Below are 16,716 nucleotides of genomic sequence, written 5' to 3' on the forward strand. Positions count from 1 at the left end.
GGTGCAAACTGACTAACAAAATGATTCATACATGAATTAGACTGAACAATTTGTTCACAAATTGGACTAAATAGTCTAATTAATTCTCAAAATCAACAGCTCACTGACTCATTATAGCAAGAACTGTCTCTTTCTGGCATGTCTGATTCATAATGAATACATAAATGTATTCATGTATATACTGAAATGCTGAAAAGTGCCAGTTCTTTCACATCCAAAAATGGCACATTTCACCTGAAGTCTCAAGTATCTGTTAGAAATCTCACTTTCGTTTCATGTCTTATCTGTGTGCTGTTTTCTGCAGGTGTTTCTATAATGAGTCCCACACATCTGCGCGGCTTCATGCTTGTTTCAGAAGGACCGCTTTCCCTTCATAGCATCTAATTTTTCATTCACACCCCCATCTATCACGCGACCTCCCCGCAGAGCGTGCTAACGAGGTATTAGCAGCAGCGCGGAGCCGCTGAAGAGCAGGGTGAGCGTGTGTGTTCACGCATGCTGAATCTGGGAAGGATCAATATGGGATGAGAGTGTTGATGAGAAGTGCTAGGTAACTCTTAACAGAAAGCTGACTGTATTTAACACACCCACATTCCCTCAGACGCTTCAGATAAAACCAACCGGTCCACAGCCACGGCAGACACGTTCCCCCGAGGGATCAATGCATGGTTGCTTTGTGGATCCCACACAGGACCCGATGTGGGGAAAAGCAGTCGTGTGTACAGTTGACGTTGACATTTAGACTTTCGGACAGCTCTTAAAACACAAAGAGCTTTAGAAAAAAACACCAGAACATATATATAGAGCTCCTGCTAGAAGATTGTAAACTTCTTTACTGTCACTTTTGATCCATTTAATGCATCCTTGCTGAATTCATTTCTCTGAATTCAAAAGTAGTAATTTCTTTTTTTTTTATTGTATTGACCTAAATATTTGTACGGTTTATATAACGCTTATAACAGAATGAAACAATTTAGCTCTGAATGCTTGGGCAAGGTTTTTCAATGCAAAATCTGCTCCACTAGTATCCATACATGCACACAGCCCACAAACAACATAACCTCTGCATAACCTACAGTCCAACACATTTCACAGCAATCCATCATCTGCTCAGATCCGAGCAGCAACACCCACTTCAATTCCTTCTGCAGAGATGAAGGGCCAGATATCAGTGTCTTCAGCAAGACCTGAGCCGAAGGATAGTGGAAATAAATGACGGTGAGCAGGGTCAAACACGTGGGCTTCCCACGGGCCAGAGCAGGTCTGCTGCTCTAATGACTTTGCAGTGATTTGCTACATTCATTACAGTGTGTTGCTGTCATCTTTTCTCAAAAAAACATAATCTGTCACCATCAGGACTGCGGGATAATGAATCCAATGGACCTACTTAAGCAGAATGAAGCTGATGAATGATATCATGTATGATATTTACAGAGACGTGAACAATAGACAGAATTTCTTTCCAGCACTGATTCATGTTGAAAAAAAAAAGTAATAAATAAAATATAGTTTGAAAGTTCAGGGTCAGTAAAAATATTTTTAGCAAGGACCCAATAAACTGATCAAAACTGAAAGTAAAGAAATGTAGGCTATTTATGTTAATTCTGTTATGTTCTTTTGAACTTTTTATTCATCAACGGAAAAAAAAAATCCCAATTTCGATCAAAAGTATCAAGCGGATCAAATATATTTATTAATTGTAATGATAGACTATAATAAATTTTTCTTGAGCAGCAAGTCAGCATATTAGAATGATTTCTGAAGGATCAGGACACTGAAGATTGGATTGGAAAATTGAAAAAAAAAAAAAATTACTTAAACTTCTTAAATAGAAAAAAGTTATTTGAAATTGAAATAATAATTTATAATATTACCGTTTTTACTGTACTTTTGATCAAATAAATGCCGCCTTGATGAGCATAAAAATCTTACATAATGAACAATACAATTTAATAATTAAATAAATTAAATAGTTTTTATTCATAACACCAGGTGAAAATGCCATAAAGTAATAATAGTTTTATATTTTATTTATTTTTATTATATAATAATATATTAATTTTAAAAATATAATTTCATTAAAATTTAATTAAAAATATATATTTTTTGCCAGTTTTTCTTTTTTCACCTCCCAAGCAAAAATTAAGGTTTCACTGCTAAGAAAGTATATTTTCTTCTTCATTTGGGTTCATTAATGTCTGTAGCACCAGCAGCGCAGGACAAACTATGCATTGACGTTTAATATGTCAAGGACAAATAATAAAATCCAATACTTGTCTCATTATTTTCAGTGAAACATCACGAGGAAAGGTAAATATTAGCGCTTTTAAGACGTCAAGCACATCACCATGACAAACTCCCATCATAATTGCATCACCAGACATCCGGTCTGACCCATGGGAATATGACTGCTGCCACACACACCTGAGCCCAGCGGACGGTGGAATCAAAATGATCTGCAGTGATAGACAGTCTAAGTTGTTTATATGGCAGCGAAGGCTCATTTCTGCCAGGCTCCAGGTGGCTCTGATCGCATCCCATCGCCTGTTGGTGACTTATGATCGTCTAAGACAAATACTTTTCAAAACACTGCACTTGAGACGTCAGACGCACCTGCTCACTGTCTCCCCTCGACCCTTCAGGTTCACAGGCGCTGTAGACTCTCAGACATGACGTCTGATTAGGGTGCAGAACTGGAGAACAGGTTGGCCGGCTAATAATGCATCTCTCTGGACAGTAAATATGAGGTACCAGGCATAAGCGATAAAGTCAGGGTTGTGCTGACTCAAGATTTTTTGGTGTACATTTATGCTGAGTTGTGGAAACTATATACTATTGGCTCAGTCCACATAGTTGACGGAAATCTCACATAGCAGAGCAACTCCCACGGTCATTAAACAAACAATGGCGACTAATTATGAACAAAGCCTCACTCTTGGCTACAGTATGTTATTAAGTTTTGGATTATTGCTCATTTGTTTTAGCAGCTACTGATGAAAGATAATAGGAAACGATGCGGAGGGAATTAGGACACAACATAAGCCAATTCGAACCCATTTCTCATACATAAGCACCACAGTTAATTTGTCTCACAAATGTTATGCATTGGCACAGTTTTGGGGTTTTGCAAAAAATTTAGGTTGAGGCATGTATTTTCAATGAGCCTAAAAGTGCATTCAAATCAGTTCGCCTCTTAGGGCTAATCCTGTTCTGTATAAACTCATTTCAGTCATTTACGCATGCTACAATCAAATCAAATCCAGAAAAATGTATTTATAAATACTCTATGCAGTGCTTAATGAATCAAACTGAACAACTAGTTATTAATAATGACATATCAGAGTTGTATGTGTGAATTAGGAACGTTTTTGTTTCATTTGTGTTGCCAAATCTAGCAATTAAAAATAAAAGCCAAACAAGAACAAGCCCATAATAAACTGATAAATCTTGGAAATAAGCCACATACCAAAATATTGTCACCTCCCCACTTTATGAACTCCATAAAATGGATTGCTATATGAGCCGGGCCCAAACAACAAGCCCAAAAATGCTTAATAAGCGACGCTTAAAACCGATGGACATGGCAACCCTTCAAGAGCAAGTTTTGAGAAGCAGCCTTCCAAACATAAACAAAACATGACGGCTCGGTTGATAGATGGCTTTTCTTCAGAAGAGTTTTTATCTGAAAAAGCAAATCAAGGAACACAAAATCAATATCTGTTGCTGCTGACAATATATTGAGGTCTTATGAAGTGAAGCGTTTGGCCTGTGCAAGAAATTAAACATTATTCACAACATTATTACCTGTAGTCCAGAGCCGGAGGAAAACTGAACTGAACTTTTTAACAACTGGTTCAATTCACTTGTGCATTTACACAATCGCACAATAACAAATCATATACACAGTTAATCATATAATTAAAGTAATCAATTATGATGTGAAACTTGGAATTTTTCCATGTTTAAAGCATATAAAATGAAATCAAATTTTTCAGCTAACCTTTTTACAGAAATACGCAAAACCATAAAAACCAAAATTTCACCCCTTTTTCAAGTGCTTGGATCTTGCATGCACATATCACTAGCTCATGTGCTCATTTTGAGTCAGAGTGACTCTCAGACACATCCGAAAGTTAGCTTGATTGGGAAAACTTGAGTAACTGTTTAAGACGGTTCAGTCCGATTGGGTGAACTGGTTCATACAGTTCACTAGAATGATTCGTTTGTGAACCAAATATCACTAGACAGTTTGCCTGAGGCTCTGGATTACAGTTAATAATGTTGTAAATAATGTTTAGTCTCTTGCACAGACTGATAATTTCGCTTCATAAGACCTCAATATATATCGTCAGGAGTAACAGGTATTCATTTTGATTGTCTGAAGGTGAGTAAATAAACAGCTAACTTTAACAACAGATCTAACCCTTTAATTTTCAAAACATGCTCAACTCCTAACCTCGCCTGGTTTGAACCCTGGTTAGACTGAATCATGAAGAATAATCATGGTGCTCTTGAGCAAGACACTCAATCACAGGTCATTCAAGGGCAAAAAGAAACCTCCGCTAAGTGACAGATAAGATCTCATATACTGCTGCAGAACATTGGTTTTGCTAGGGCAGACACCGCAGGGACAAGAGGAAAGAGGCTATGTCAGAATGAGAAACAACACTGCCACTTTTAATTTTTCATATTCTATTAATGGCTTTATGAGAACATACTTGGAGTCAGTCGGTCAGAGCAGTGCAGACGGTCAGCAGTCCCTACAGCGTCGTAGTGAATACGGTGCTAGTGTGCTTCGCCTGTCATCTTCAGACGCCGTACAATCAAAGAGCAGCATCTGCCTCGGCATGCTGGGAATCAGTGTCACAGCAGGATGTATTTACTCTTAGCTGTCTCATTAGCTGTCATCACAGCTGCCAAAAGAACTTAAGTTACCTTGTCTTCACAGTCGACTCGCTCCTGGACACAAAACCACCCTCGTTCTGTTTCACCAGCTGACATTAAGAATGCCTGGGGAAATCTAGCTGATCATTTTGTCAATTGAGAAAGATGCTTTTTAGCAACAGACTGTGTAGTTCCAGCATCTAGCAGCGGGGGTTAAATGACCTTTGCTAACCAGACAAATTTTTACCTCTTGTTCATTCATGGTAAATTTAAAAAGTTTTTATTTTTATATTCTCTATTCTTGATTTAATTGCAGTTATCAATCCAATTTTTTTTTATCAAAATATGTCAGGGTTTCCACAAAAAAATTATGCAGAACACCTGTTTTTATCACAGATGATAAAATAAAAAAATGTTTCTTGAGCATATTAGAATGATTTCTGAAGGATCATGTGAAGACTGGAGTAACGATGCTGAACATTCAGCTTTGCTTTACAGGAATAAATAATATTTTTAAATATACTCAAATAGAAAGCAGTTCATTTAAAATATAATAATATTTCACAAAATTACTTTTGGTCAAATCAAATAAATGCAGCCTTGGTGAGCATAAGAGACTTCTTTCAAAAAACCAAATAGCATAAATTCATTTGCAATGTAAAGAACTAAATCATTTCTGAGACTTTAAGTCACCATTATATGGCACATTTCAATAAATATGTGTATCAATAGATGTTCTAATAGACTTTATGATATAAGATATAAGATATATATAAGATAAGATATATAAGATATACCATTAATCAAGAATGAAAAATCATCTCAAAACGGACGAACATTAGGTAGAGCAATATATCAGTCTATAACCAGTGCTAACACACAATTTGCCAAGATTATTCCAACAAACCTCAAATCACCAGTCAAGAGTCCTCAACCACTAACACCCCCTAACACCCCCTCAAAGTTAAAACAATGTCAAAATCTCCACTTCATGATGAAAGGCTCCTGCACACCAAGATATAAACAAACAAATCTAAGTCGATCAATTCACAACCTACGCTCTCTTGAGAGCATGCAGTTTGGAGAACCGAATTTTCTGAATTTATGACTGCACTTCTGTGCATTAATGCAAATTTTTCCAAAATCCCCAAGAGAAATAACGCAGAGAGGTTCACTTTATATGGAGACCGTCCTCTGGCGTCCATCAAATGTACACATTATAGGGCTCCTTCACTCTCCCGTCTCCCTGCTTGCCTTCAGTCCTCCTTGTGAAGGTCACGGCGCCACATTGTCAGTCGTCACATCGAAGGTTGTTCTACAGCAAAACATGCACGGCACAACGGCTGCCATCGGATGAACGAGATGAAAGTGAAATGAATGGAAAATGAGTCATTTGGAGATGAACAGAGAAGAATGTAGGTGATTAATCATGGGTTTTCATTTTAACGCCACTGAATCGAACATCTGCAGAGGTTTAGGTGAAACAAATGGCCAATTATTTTATGCCAGCATAACTGATTGTACAACCAGAACAAGGAATCAGAAAATACATGCACTGAGAGAGGAAAAATAACTGGATTTCTGGATATGGAAATCAATACTATCTCGAGATAAAACCACAGAAGCAAGAAACAAATGACCCAAAACTGGGTCAAAACAGCCCCCCTAAAAAATCACTTTGAATACCATAGCAATAATATATCAACATCCTGTAAACATTCAAGCATAATGGCGGTGGGTTTTTTTTGCAGAAAATATAGTTTAAATTTACAAAATTCAACTAATAAAACTAGCGAGCACTGTCATTTACATAGTGCTAAAAGTTTAGCTACAAATATACAACATTTAACTATTTCACAGCCACGCTTTCTCTTAACAAACTGCACCTAATTTTTCTAGTTAAACTACAGTCAATCAATCAGTAAATGTCACAGGAACATTTCATATTAATGAATCATTTATTGACGACAACAATCCATATAAAATGAGCCAATTCACTAAAATGAATAAGACTTGCATGCAATGTTTTTGTAATTATGCTAATTATTGGAAAAAAGCAGCTTGTTAATGCAAAAGCTACTCTGAAAATAACCAAGCTACTGTCACGCTAAGCTAGCTTAATGAACAATCATAACCTACTTTGTGGTACAACAGGCTGCATCTCCTAAATTAAGTTGAAATGTTGATGAAATATTGTGAGCCACAAAAATATGACCCATATTTTTTCTTCAGTGGGAACTAGAATGCCTGACAAAACGAGTGTTTTTGATAACCCGATGATAAAGGAGGTGGCATCGTTCTCTGAAACCGCAGGAGGACCGGGGCACAGTCAGGTACTTTCCAGAGAAACGGCCAAAAATAGCCACCATTTCCACTCAAACGAGCGCTCCACACACCAGGGGCCGGCACACACACAGGAAGTCGAAGCGCCGGAGGCAACGGGATGTGGACGGTACAAAGATACACACTACCGTGACACTCAAGAACACTTGTGCTAAGAGGTTATTTTATTAAACGCTTTAATCTCTCATCATGAAATGCACTTGCTTTCCAAAAAGCAGCCAAACGGTCAGGCCTCGTCCTCCTTTGGGCGATGCATTCGCTGGTGTTGTTTATCCAAGCCAACAGTTATGACTATTCTTATTTTGGCTATTTATAAAGCAGACTGTGGTTTATTGGAAGTGCAACAGACGACATTGTGGAAACGACAGTGACTTATTCACCGCTTGCACACAACACAAGAGCGTGTGAGGTCAGGATATTGTTTTTCTTGACTAGTGCACTGGAGGCGACTGTAGAAGTACACATTTATCATTCCCTCTCTATTTACTTCAGACCTGTTTTCCTAGCATTAGCACTGACGATTGGTGGTGGGTTGTTCCTGTTGTCAAGTAACAGCTCGGTATGTCTACAAAACAAAAAGGTTTAGATTTATAGTAACAAACATGGATGTTTTATAATGAGACACCATTACAGAATTCAGAATCCATTGCTAATACTGCTGTCGTTTTCCCACCAAAATGATATCACTTCCTGGAAGATGATGTCATAAACTGGCTTTTGTTAGAATTTACAGACAACAAAAACTATAAATAAATTGCCAAATAAAAAATGTGTCCGATTATGGCTGCACATTTTATATAGTGATAAAATAAAATAACATCTTTAGAAATTGAAATTTAAATGTAAAAATTTATCCAAAATAAATAAATATTTGCATTATGAATCTGGTCCATTTTCCCAGACATGATAAAAATGTACACTTTAAATATATACATAATTTAATTTGGTCTTTTAGAAGCAGACATTAAATTTAAAAAGTTTAATATTTTATAAAAAATAAAAATAAATAAAATCTGGACCTTTTTTCAAGAATTGGAAAAACGGTATAAGTTAATTTGGTCTTTATAATATTATATAAATTGCTTCCAAAGCAGTGCAATTTGTAAAAAAAAATTAAATGACTGCTATATTTACTTAATTAAATATTGTGATAAAAGAAAAATAAATATTTAGATTTAGATTAGATATTTTATTCTAAATCTTAATAAAAAAAAATACAATTGTATTTATATATCTGATCCATTTTCCCATAAGTAGGACACTTTAAATACAATAAAACATTTTTACATAATACAGTAATTTATATTAACATACACAATCACAATATTGTGATAAATTAAAATAAACTACTGCTTTCCTTTTTTAACATTAGTATTGCATTTTATCAAAAATAGTATAAAGTGTGATAATTTTCACAAAAGTAGAAGAATTGTATCATGCGAACATAAATTAATGAACTCTTTTAACTAACATATAGATACCTTCAAAGCAAACACCCAAAAATTAAAAGCTGCAAAAACACCAATTTAGATTCGATGGGCTCTTGGTTTCATGGTTTGGTTTCACATGAAAATGTACTGCACAGTTGGAAGGACCCAGGTGTGCTGTTTTTGTTGGTTTGCGCAGCTTGATTTCACCAGCAAACTGAAAGACATTGCAGCGAGAGTCAGCACAGCCAACGCTTTCATTTAAACACATGCCCAATTCAAAAGAACATCAGCGTCTGAAGAGAGACTGTCGCTTTGTGATTAGCGTCCAGGTCGGTGTGATTTACTCGAGACCTGGCCAGCTTCTATTCCCAGGTCTGCCAAGTTTCCACACGAGCTCGCTACTTTCCTTCTGTGATTTACGCAGCTACTGCAAGCAGCTGGAAGATTTTTTTTTTGCCGTTCTGGAGTTGAAGTCTCTCTTGACGGAGCACTCATTCAGCGGGCCTGCAAATCCATGAGGGAAAGATAAATCCTGAGCGCTGGACTGAATACATCACTCCAGAGTGGGAAAATTAAGCTTTCAGCCAGTGAACAGGAGGAAAAAAAGAAACACATAAACGCCTGAAGAGGGGCAATCAACTAAATACAAGAAATGAAGGAAAGAATGTCGCCACTTTAATCATTTTGTTGATGATTAATGAAAGGGAGTCATATATTAAAGCTTCAGGCCTTGGGTACAGTGTGTGTTAAATCGAGTGAAATGAGATGCAGTGAATTCAACAGAGAGTTCAGTGGTGTTAGAAAAAGAAAGGTTGTTATGCAATGATACTCTTAACCTTGCTGTACCATTCTGAGTCATGGAACTGTAGCAAGACGATCCACTGGAAAGACTACAGTACTGAGTGGCACACAAAAACAGAGAGTGAAGGAAAGAAATTGAGAGAGGAACTGACAGATATTCAGAAACGAGCACCATGGGACCGTTTTAAGGAGGTCATTTTACCCTTTTAAAACGAAGGCTGAGGGAATGACGGAGTAAAAAAAAAAATGAAGCAACTCCAATCCTCTCTGATTGAACGGGAGTGCTGGCAACTAACACCAGAGTCTCTTAAGGGCGACAGCCGCCACGTCAATCCCAGCTGACCCACAGGTCCTACAGAGACACCTGCGCTGCCACAGCGGGATGATGCTGTGACAGCACAGGGATTTGTTCTGGCACAGTGATTTCGGTTTGGCCAAGTGACTTTATCCACTCACAAACAGGCGTCTGGGATCCTTCAGCTCTTAGATTTTAGCATGGCAGATAAAGATGTCAAAAGTCCTGTGGAAACGCATGGGTCAGTTTTGGCTCCTTAAAAACCTGAATATGCCACTTAGCTAATCTTATAAGGGGTTTAGTCATTCAACTTATTATCAATATCATCAAAATGAGAATTCCATTTGATATTACTTACAGTCTGGCATTCCTCATTAAATGAAGAGGATTTATTAAGTAACCATAATTATGACCTGAAAGGATTAATAACACGTTGGGACATTCGTATTATGTACGGCTTGGATGATGAATGTATCACTCAATGCCCAATTATTGGCTTTTGCTTGAGCTCAAGTACAATTAACAAAATGAAGGAACCATTTGCATAAGTTAATTACATAAAAATGCCAGCCTTCGGCGACATTTATACAAATGTCAAGTGCTTCGAGAATCCAATACTTGATGTAAGTGAGGTGACCAGCCATTAAGCGAAAGGAGAGGTTAGCTTGAAATTCAAAATGTGCAGAATAAAACAAATGTACAAATACAGCTTGCTTGCTAACCTTATAAGCATGCAAAAAAAGGTAAATGCTAATTTGTCTTTGTTGATTGCTGATCAGAAAGTGCATTAAATCAGGTAAAAAAGAAAATTACAACCCTTTTGCAAGACAAAATGAATCAAACAAATCGCCAACTTGAATCTCTTCAGTAGCTATTAAAGGGACAGTTCACTCAAAAATTTAAACTGTCATCATTTACAGTGAAAAACATTCTAAATATTTAATATACATTTAAAATTACTAGTTTAAATAAATTAAACACAAATAAATAATAATATGTAAAGTAGCAAATAAAAAATGCACATAAAAATACTAAAGATTAAACTAAAACCAATATAAATAATTTATATTAAATAATATTACATTTTACTTTTTTTTTTTACATTTACTTACACCCTTATTTTTTACAAATCCCTAAAAGTCCCCTTCTGAAGGCAGAGGAAAAGATTAGACAGCATGTTACTGCCTAAAATACCTGCTCCGTTACCGGAATAAGTTACAGAAAAGATTCAACAAAACGCTTCAACAAGTGAACACTGAGGACACTGACAATACGCAGGTTTAGGAATATAGTTTTAATGCAACAAGAAACTTTTAATAGCTACATGAGCCAAGAGCCAACTCACTAAAGGCTGATTTATACTTCTGAGTCAAACCTACGCCGTAGCCTATGCATAGACGCACAACCTAAACTGTAGCCTTGCTGTAGCCTGACGTGCACCTCTCTAAAATTCTAACAACGCGTCAATTCTATGTGCCGCAAGCACTGTGATTGGTCTGCTAGAACCCCTCCCTCCATGTGTACTTGAGTTTTGTGTGTTTATGTGCACTACGGCATAGGTCCGACGCAGAAGTATAAATCAGCCTTTAGTCCTCACAACAAAGATTAATCACAGCGCTAAACAAGGAAACATATTCACACACACCGTGTTAGTCACTAGAAATGCAAATCTTACCTTTAAGCTGATCTGCAACAACACTTGGTCCAATCCTTTCTGTAACTCGCCCATCTTCTCGCAAGTACCGGTCATCCAAAAACTTGTCCGTGGCCTCCGAAAGGTGCACCTTCCCGGCAACACCCAACTGCTCCATAAGATTGGCTAGGTTGACATCATTCGACCAGACGTCGAACTTAAAACGCTTCATGCCGAGGATCCCGCAAAGCACGGTGCCAGTATGGATGCCAACACGCATGTTCACCATCTCTTTCTTTTCTTGACAGAACTGTTCAATGGCCTGGATCATCCCAAGCCCCATCTCTACACAGCAGTATGCGTGGTCCACTCTTGGTTCGGGACAACCAGCCACGCAATAGTAACAATCTCCCAGCGTGCTGATCTTCTCGCAACACGTGAGCTCACACAGGCGATCGAAGCGCCCGAATAAGTCGTTGAGGAGTCCCACCAGGGCATGCGCCGACTTATTGGCGCTCATCTTGGTGAATCCCACAATGTCCGCGAACAGGATGCTGACCGGCTCCATGCGTTTCATGTTGAACGGCCGAAAGATGATCTGTCCTCGTGGTATTGATGTCTTTTTGTGTTTGGTGTTCTTTGGGCTGGAGGCACCTGCAATGACTGCTCCCGTTGAGTAGCGCTTAACCGAGATGTCATTGTCATCATCGCTCTGCTTCATGAGCTCATCAGCCACCCTACGAGGCATCACCGAGTGGATCATCCGCTCCTTCAGGGCCTTTTCCACCTCCAAGTCTTTCCCATGCATGATGGCTTGGCCGACCTTGAGGAACGTGCTGCGTGAACGCACTTCGGACATAATAAAAAGGTGGATGCCAATGACGTGGGCGCAGACATGCAAAATAACCCTACCTGGGATCAGCCAGTAGAGTGTTTCCAAATGTTCCTCAGTGGAGTTCCTCCAGCCATTGCCTTGAATCAAATGCATCCAGCCAAGAGTCTCAAAAAGCACTGAGTAGAGCAAGCCGAGCAGGAGCGAAGCATATAAACGGACGTGGAGGAAACTGTAGAGCAACGAAAGCACCTCCATGCCTAGAGAGAAGGTGCCAACTGGGGACAAACAAGGAGCAACTGAACCTTCACTGCGGGTGGCTTCAAACGACAGATTTTTATCCTCGGCGCCACTGAAGTCGCCTGCGTCCTCTTCATCCTTCAAAGGAGGATCATTAAAGTCACTAAAGCCAGAGGTCTGGATCTGAGGTGCAAGAGTGAGGGCAAACGTTACCACAATGAGCAACAGCGAGGCTTGATTGTAGCAGTGGGCATAGAACCGGGTGAACGTGAAGACGAACAGGACAGAACAGAGGAGTAGGAAGGCAGCCGTGGGCAATAAGAAGGCAGTCCGTTCACATCGATTAGCATTAGCGATGAAAAACAATCCCCAGAGGAGGCTTGCGGCTGCCAAGTAAAACAACACACAGCGGAAACGCCGTTGCGTTTGAGGGAGACAGCGTTCACGGCAGGCTTCCTCCAGAATGTTGGAGTCAAACTTGGGGTTCCAGAAATGTCCAGCCGACCTTTCAAACAGCTGCGGCATCTTCCTTTGAGTTCGGAGGCCTTTGACCACTGGTTTGCGGATAGCAGATTCGCCTGAGCTACAGCTGGAGGAGATGCTGTACTTGCAATGTTTGGAGCCCCCGATGATGCTGCACATGGCGCTGGCGCCCAGACTCCCACGCTGCTGTTTGTGTGGCTTGGTGCTGCTGATCCGCACAGACACAGCACCATCGCCGCTGGAGTCACAGCTTACTTCGCTGTTGTGAAACAGCAGATGTTGATGTTGAGGAGAAGCCATGATACCTTTTAGATCAGAGGCAAGCTGGGAGTGGTGCTTGGGTTGAAAAAGAATCAAGAGGTGGAATCAAATGGAGATGGCGGCAAACAGCTTTGACGACTAGAAGATAAAAAATTTACTCAGGCATTTATAGACAGTTCTAGGATTTCGAGTTTTGGTTATTTCACCTCATGACGTCAATAGCGCATTCCTCTTCTCTTCTGTCTTTCTTGACGCACATGGGTCGGGGAGGTTTATCCCAGGCGCATAGAATCTTTCGACTTACTACAAGTGAATCAAAAATGTTCTCTCACCTCTCACCGATGAATCAAAGTTACATAATAACACCACAAAAATGAAGACTCAAGTCAAGGACTGTTTGCTTTGACTCCTTAGGGAACTTCTTAACTCAATTCAGATGCCAAGTGCACAATTTTCCTCATAAATGAGCCATAACATTGGTTTTCAAGAAGAAAATTGTATTTATGAGAACATTCAGAGGACTGTCAGCATTAATGCTTGACGTAAGTTATGGCATTCCTCATATCCAACATAGTCATGCATAATAAAGTCCAAAAACTCTTGATCAAATAAACATTTAAAAAGTCCAGCAGCGGATGAGTATGTAAAAAAACAAACAAAAAAACAGGATGTGTTTCTACATTATTTAAGCTACTTGAGAACAATAACTCAACACGTTTTCTTAAAAGTAAATCTTCCGCCCTCTTTTGACTCCGCGTCCTGTCAGACGGACATAAAGGGCACAACAGCGTTACTGTTGTTAAAAAATACGTAGAATTCAGTCAGTCTTCTTTCTTAAACGGCCTGTCGCATTAATTTTCTCTTGTCTGGAGCACCGACCTTTCCTGATTCCAGCTCCGAATCTGGCAAGCGCTTTTATTGCGAATTAAATGTGCGTAACGGGATAAAAATCATGAAGATTGCGCATATGAATTAACTTATCATTCAAGATGCATAAATGACTGTATGTCCAGTATATCACCACAGACGTAAAACACTGTGATCTTAATTCAGGATTTGATAGCAGTTTAAGCCATTTATATCAATGCACGTTGTAAAAGTGCTTTAAGTGAAAAATTTAATCACTTTGATGGTCAGAAGTCATTTAAGTTTCCTTTCCTCGCAGAGAAGACAGAAAGTCTGCACTTCTCTCTCCATAGACTCACAGTGGTGAAGTGCCTCTTTGGTTTCTCTTCAGGACTCATTTCCACGGGCAGCTTTTCCTGTGATGTCCACACAAATCTCTTTCTCAGCCGGTTCCTCTATGCTCCCCATCAGCGCACAGCTAATTGGCACTCGTGACACATGCCAGTGTATCACAGTTGACTCGTGTGCTTTCGCGCAGCTCGAGTGCGCCGGTGGCCATCAGACTCCAGTGAGATCTCCATCTGTATTCGCAATCCGACGCGGTGTCTGTACAAGTCCAGCAGATGCTGGAAATACATTAAGAGGTGGGGATAAACGCGTGCGTGCACGCTCCGGAGACAGAAACACAGGAAGGGTAGCGAGCACGCACGCATTCACATGGAGGTGGGCTCTTCTCAAACCGCAGTGTTCGCGTCGGAGCGCGTCCCCAAGACTGAAGCGCGTCACCGAGAACTGTCAAACGGGGTTGGATGTGGAGGGGTATGGTCCAATCAATGACGTGTAATGCAGGGGGAGACACAGCTGTCATATTGAGAGCAATATGAAATCAACCAGACTAATTTAGCATTGACTAGACACCACTAAATAGAAATACATTTAATTTCATATCTGTCTGTCTGTCTGTCTGGTTCTTTTTCGTTGTTTTTTATAGATAGATAGATAGATAGATAGATAGATAGATAGATAGATAGATAGATAGATAGATAGATAGATAGATAGATAGATAGATAGATAGATAGATAGATAGATAGATAGATAGATAAGAATAAATTTAATTTCTATCAATATGTCACCCTGGACCACAAAACAAGTAATACGGGTAATTTTTTAAAAAAAATTGAGATTTATACTGTACATTATCTAAAAGCTTTCCACTTATGTATGGTTTGTTAGGATAAGGTAATATTTGGCTGAGATACAACTGTTTGAAAATCTGGAATCTGAGGTTGCAAAAGGGCCTTTAAAGTTGTCCGAATGAAGTTCTTAAGCAAAAATTAACTTTTGATTTTTATGGTAGGAAATTTACAAAATATCTTCATGGAACCTGATCTTTCCATAATATCCTAATGATTTTCAGAATAAAAGAAAAAATCTATAATTTTGACCCTTGGCTGTTGCTACAAAATTCACCCGTGCATGCGACTTATGACTGGTTTTGTCCTCCAGGGTCACATATCAATCATATTGTAATTAAATAATCATTGCTTGGTTCCTGGAAGTCTTCGCTTTCCAGATCAGCTCTGCCAAAGGGTTTATGAAACATTTTCCACAATGTTTTCCGTAATACTCACCAAATCCACCAATTTTGTGATTAAATGTTGATCCCAGTTTATGAAATTATTCCCAAAATAAACCGTAAGTCTTTAATCCGCATGTTTTAATTAATAGAGTCTCTTTTCTCGGCTGCAGTGTTAGCAACTGTGGCTGAATCAAAGTGATTATGTTGTTTTGGAAGCCGGCGAGAGGCTAAGATGCTTAAAAAGCTTCAGTTTCAAAGGGATTCCCAGGAGAACTGCAGCCGTGTGTGTCTCTAGAGCTGCTGGGTCATGACACAGAAAGGTGACAGGTTTCTTACAAGTACACTGCTTGTTCTTAGGGTAAATTATGTTGTTTCTGAAAAGAAAAAAAAAGAAGAGTTATCCTTCTTTCCAGGTTATATTTCATCCCAAAGTCAACAGAGATATTTTCACTGAAGAAAATAAAGGAACAAAGAATTATTTAACTACATAATTTTCATGCAATCAAAAATGCACAACTAATAATAATAATAATAATAAACTATAGAACATTCATTTTTGTTTTCTTTTGATTATGGGGTGAAATTGAACCCAGACATCTATTTGTGATATTCACTCAATAAAACATATGTTTTTCTACTCACACCTTTCGGTTTACTGAGACACACTCACGAAGACAGAAAAAGTCCTTGAGAGACACCATTCCCTTTGAACATGTTGCACAGTCCCCCGTTACAGTTCACTCGCACACCTCCCTCTGAGTTGGAGTCACGACGAGCCCGAGCTGCTGCAATGCAGCTTCCAGACCTGCTCTCCAATCACATCTGAGTGGAAGGCAAACTTCAGCCTTCAGCCATCTGAAACGTGTGAATGTGTGAGTATGACTTCAGAAGCTTTCAGAGGCGGCCCTGATGTTGTGGGGCTTCCCTTGCTCTGGGGGGAATATAGCACAGTCTGCTTTGAAATATGTGATCAGTGGGCCGTGTCCTCACACAGGCGAGCAGACCCATGCCATTATTAACTCATTAAGATTAAAATTGTTTGGCGACAGGACACTGGCTTCATACTGCTATTGAATGCGACAGTCATAT

At 39.0% G+C, this 16,716-nt stretch overlaps 1 protein-coding gene across 1 annotated transcript in view; it reads right to left on the reverse strand.

The window, feature by feature from the left end:
* The window catches only part of LOC132152787 (adenylate cyclase type 9), a 53,509-nt gene extending 38,768 nt beyond the window's left edge, over nt 1-14,741 (reverse strand). Inside the window, exon 1 of the mRNA XM_059561685.1 lies at nt 11,429-14,741. Within this exon, the coding sequence (XP_059417668.1) occupies nt 11,429-13,241 (1,813 nt within the window). The 5' untranslated portion in view covers nt 13,242-14,741. The remainder of the gene's footprint in view (nt 1-11,428) is intronic.
* Between the last annotated feature and the right edge of the window lie 1,975 nt (nt 14,742-16,716).

This window comes from Carassius carassius, chromosome 1 (assembly GCF_963082965.1).
Source record: "Carassius carassius chromosome 1, fCarCar2.1, whole genome shotgun sequence".
Taxonomy (NCBI): domain Eukaryota; kingdom Metazoa; phylum Chordata; class Actinopteri; order Cypriniformes; family Cyprinidae; genus Carassius; species Carassius carassius.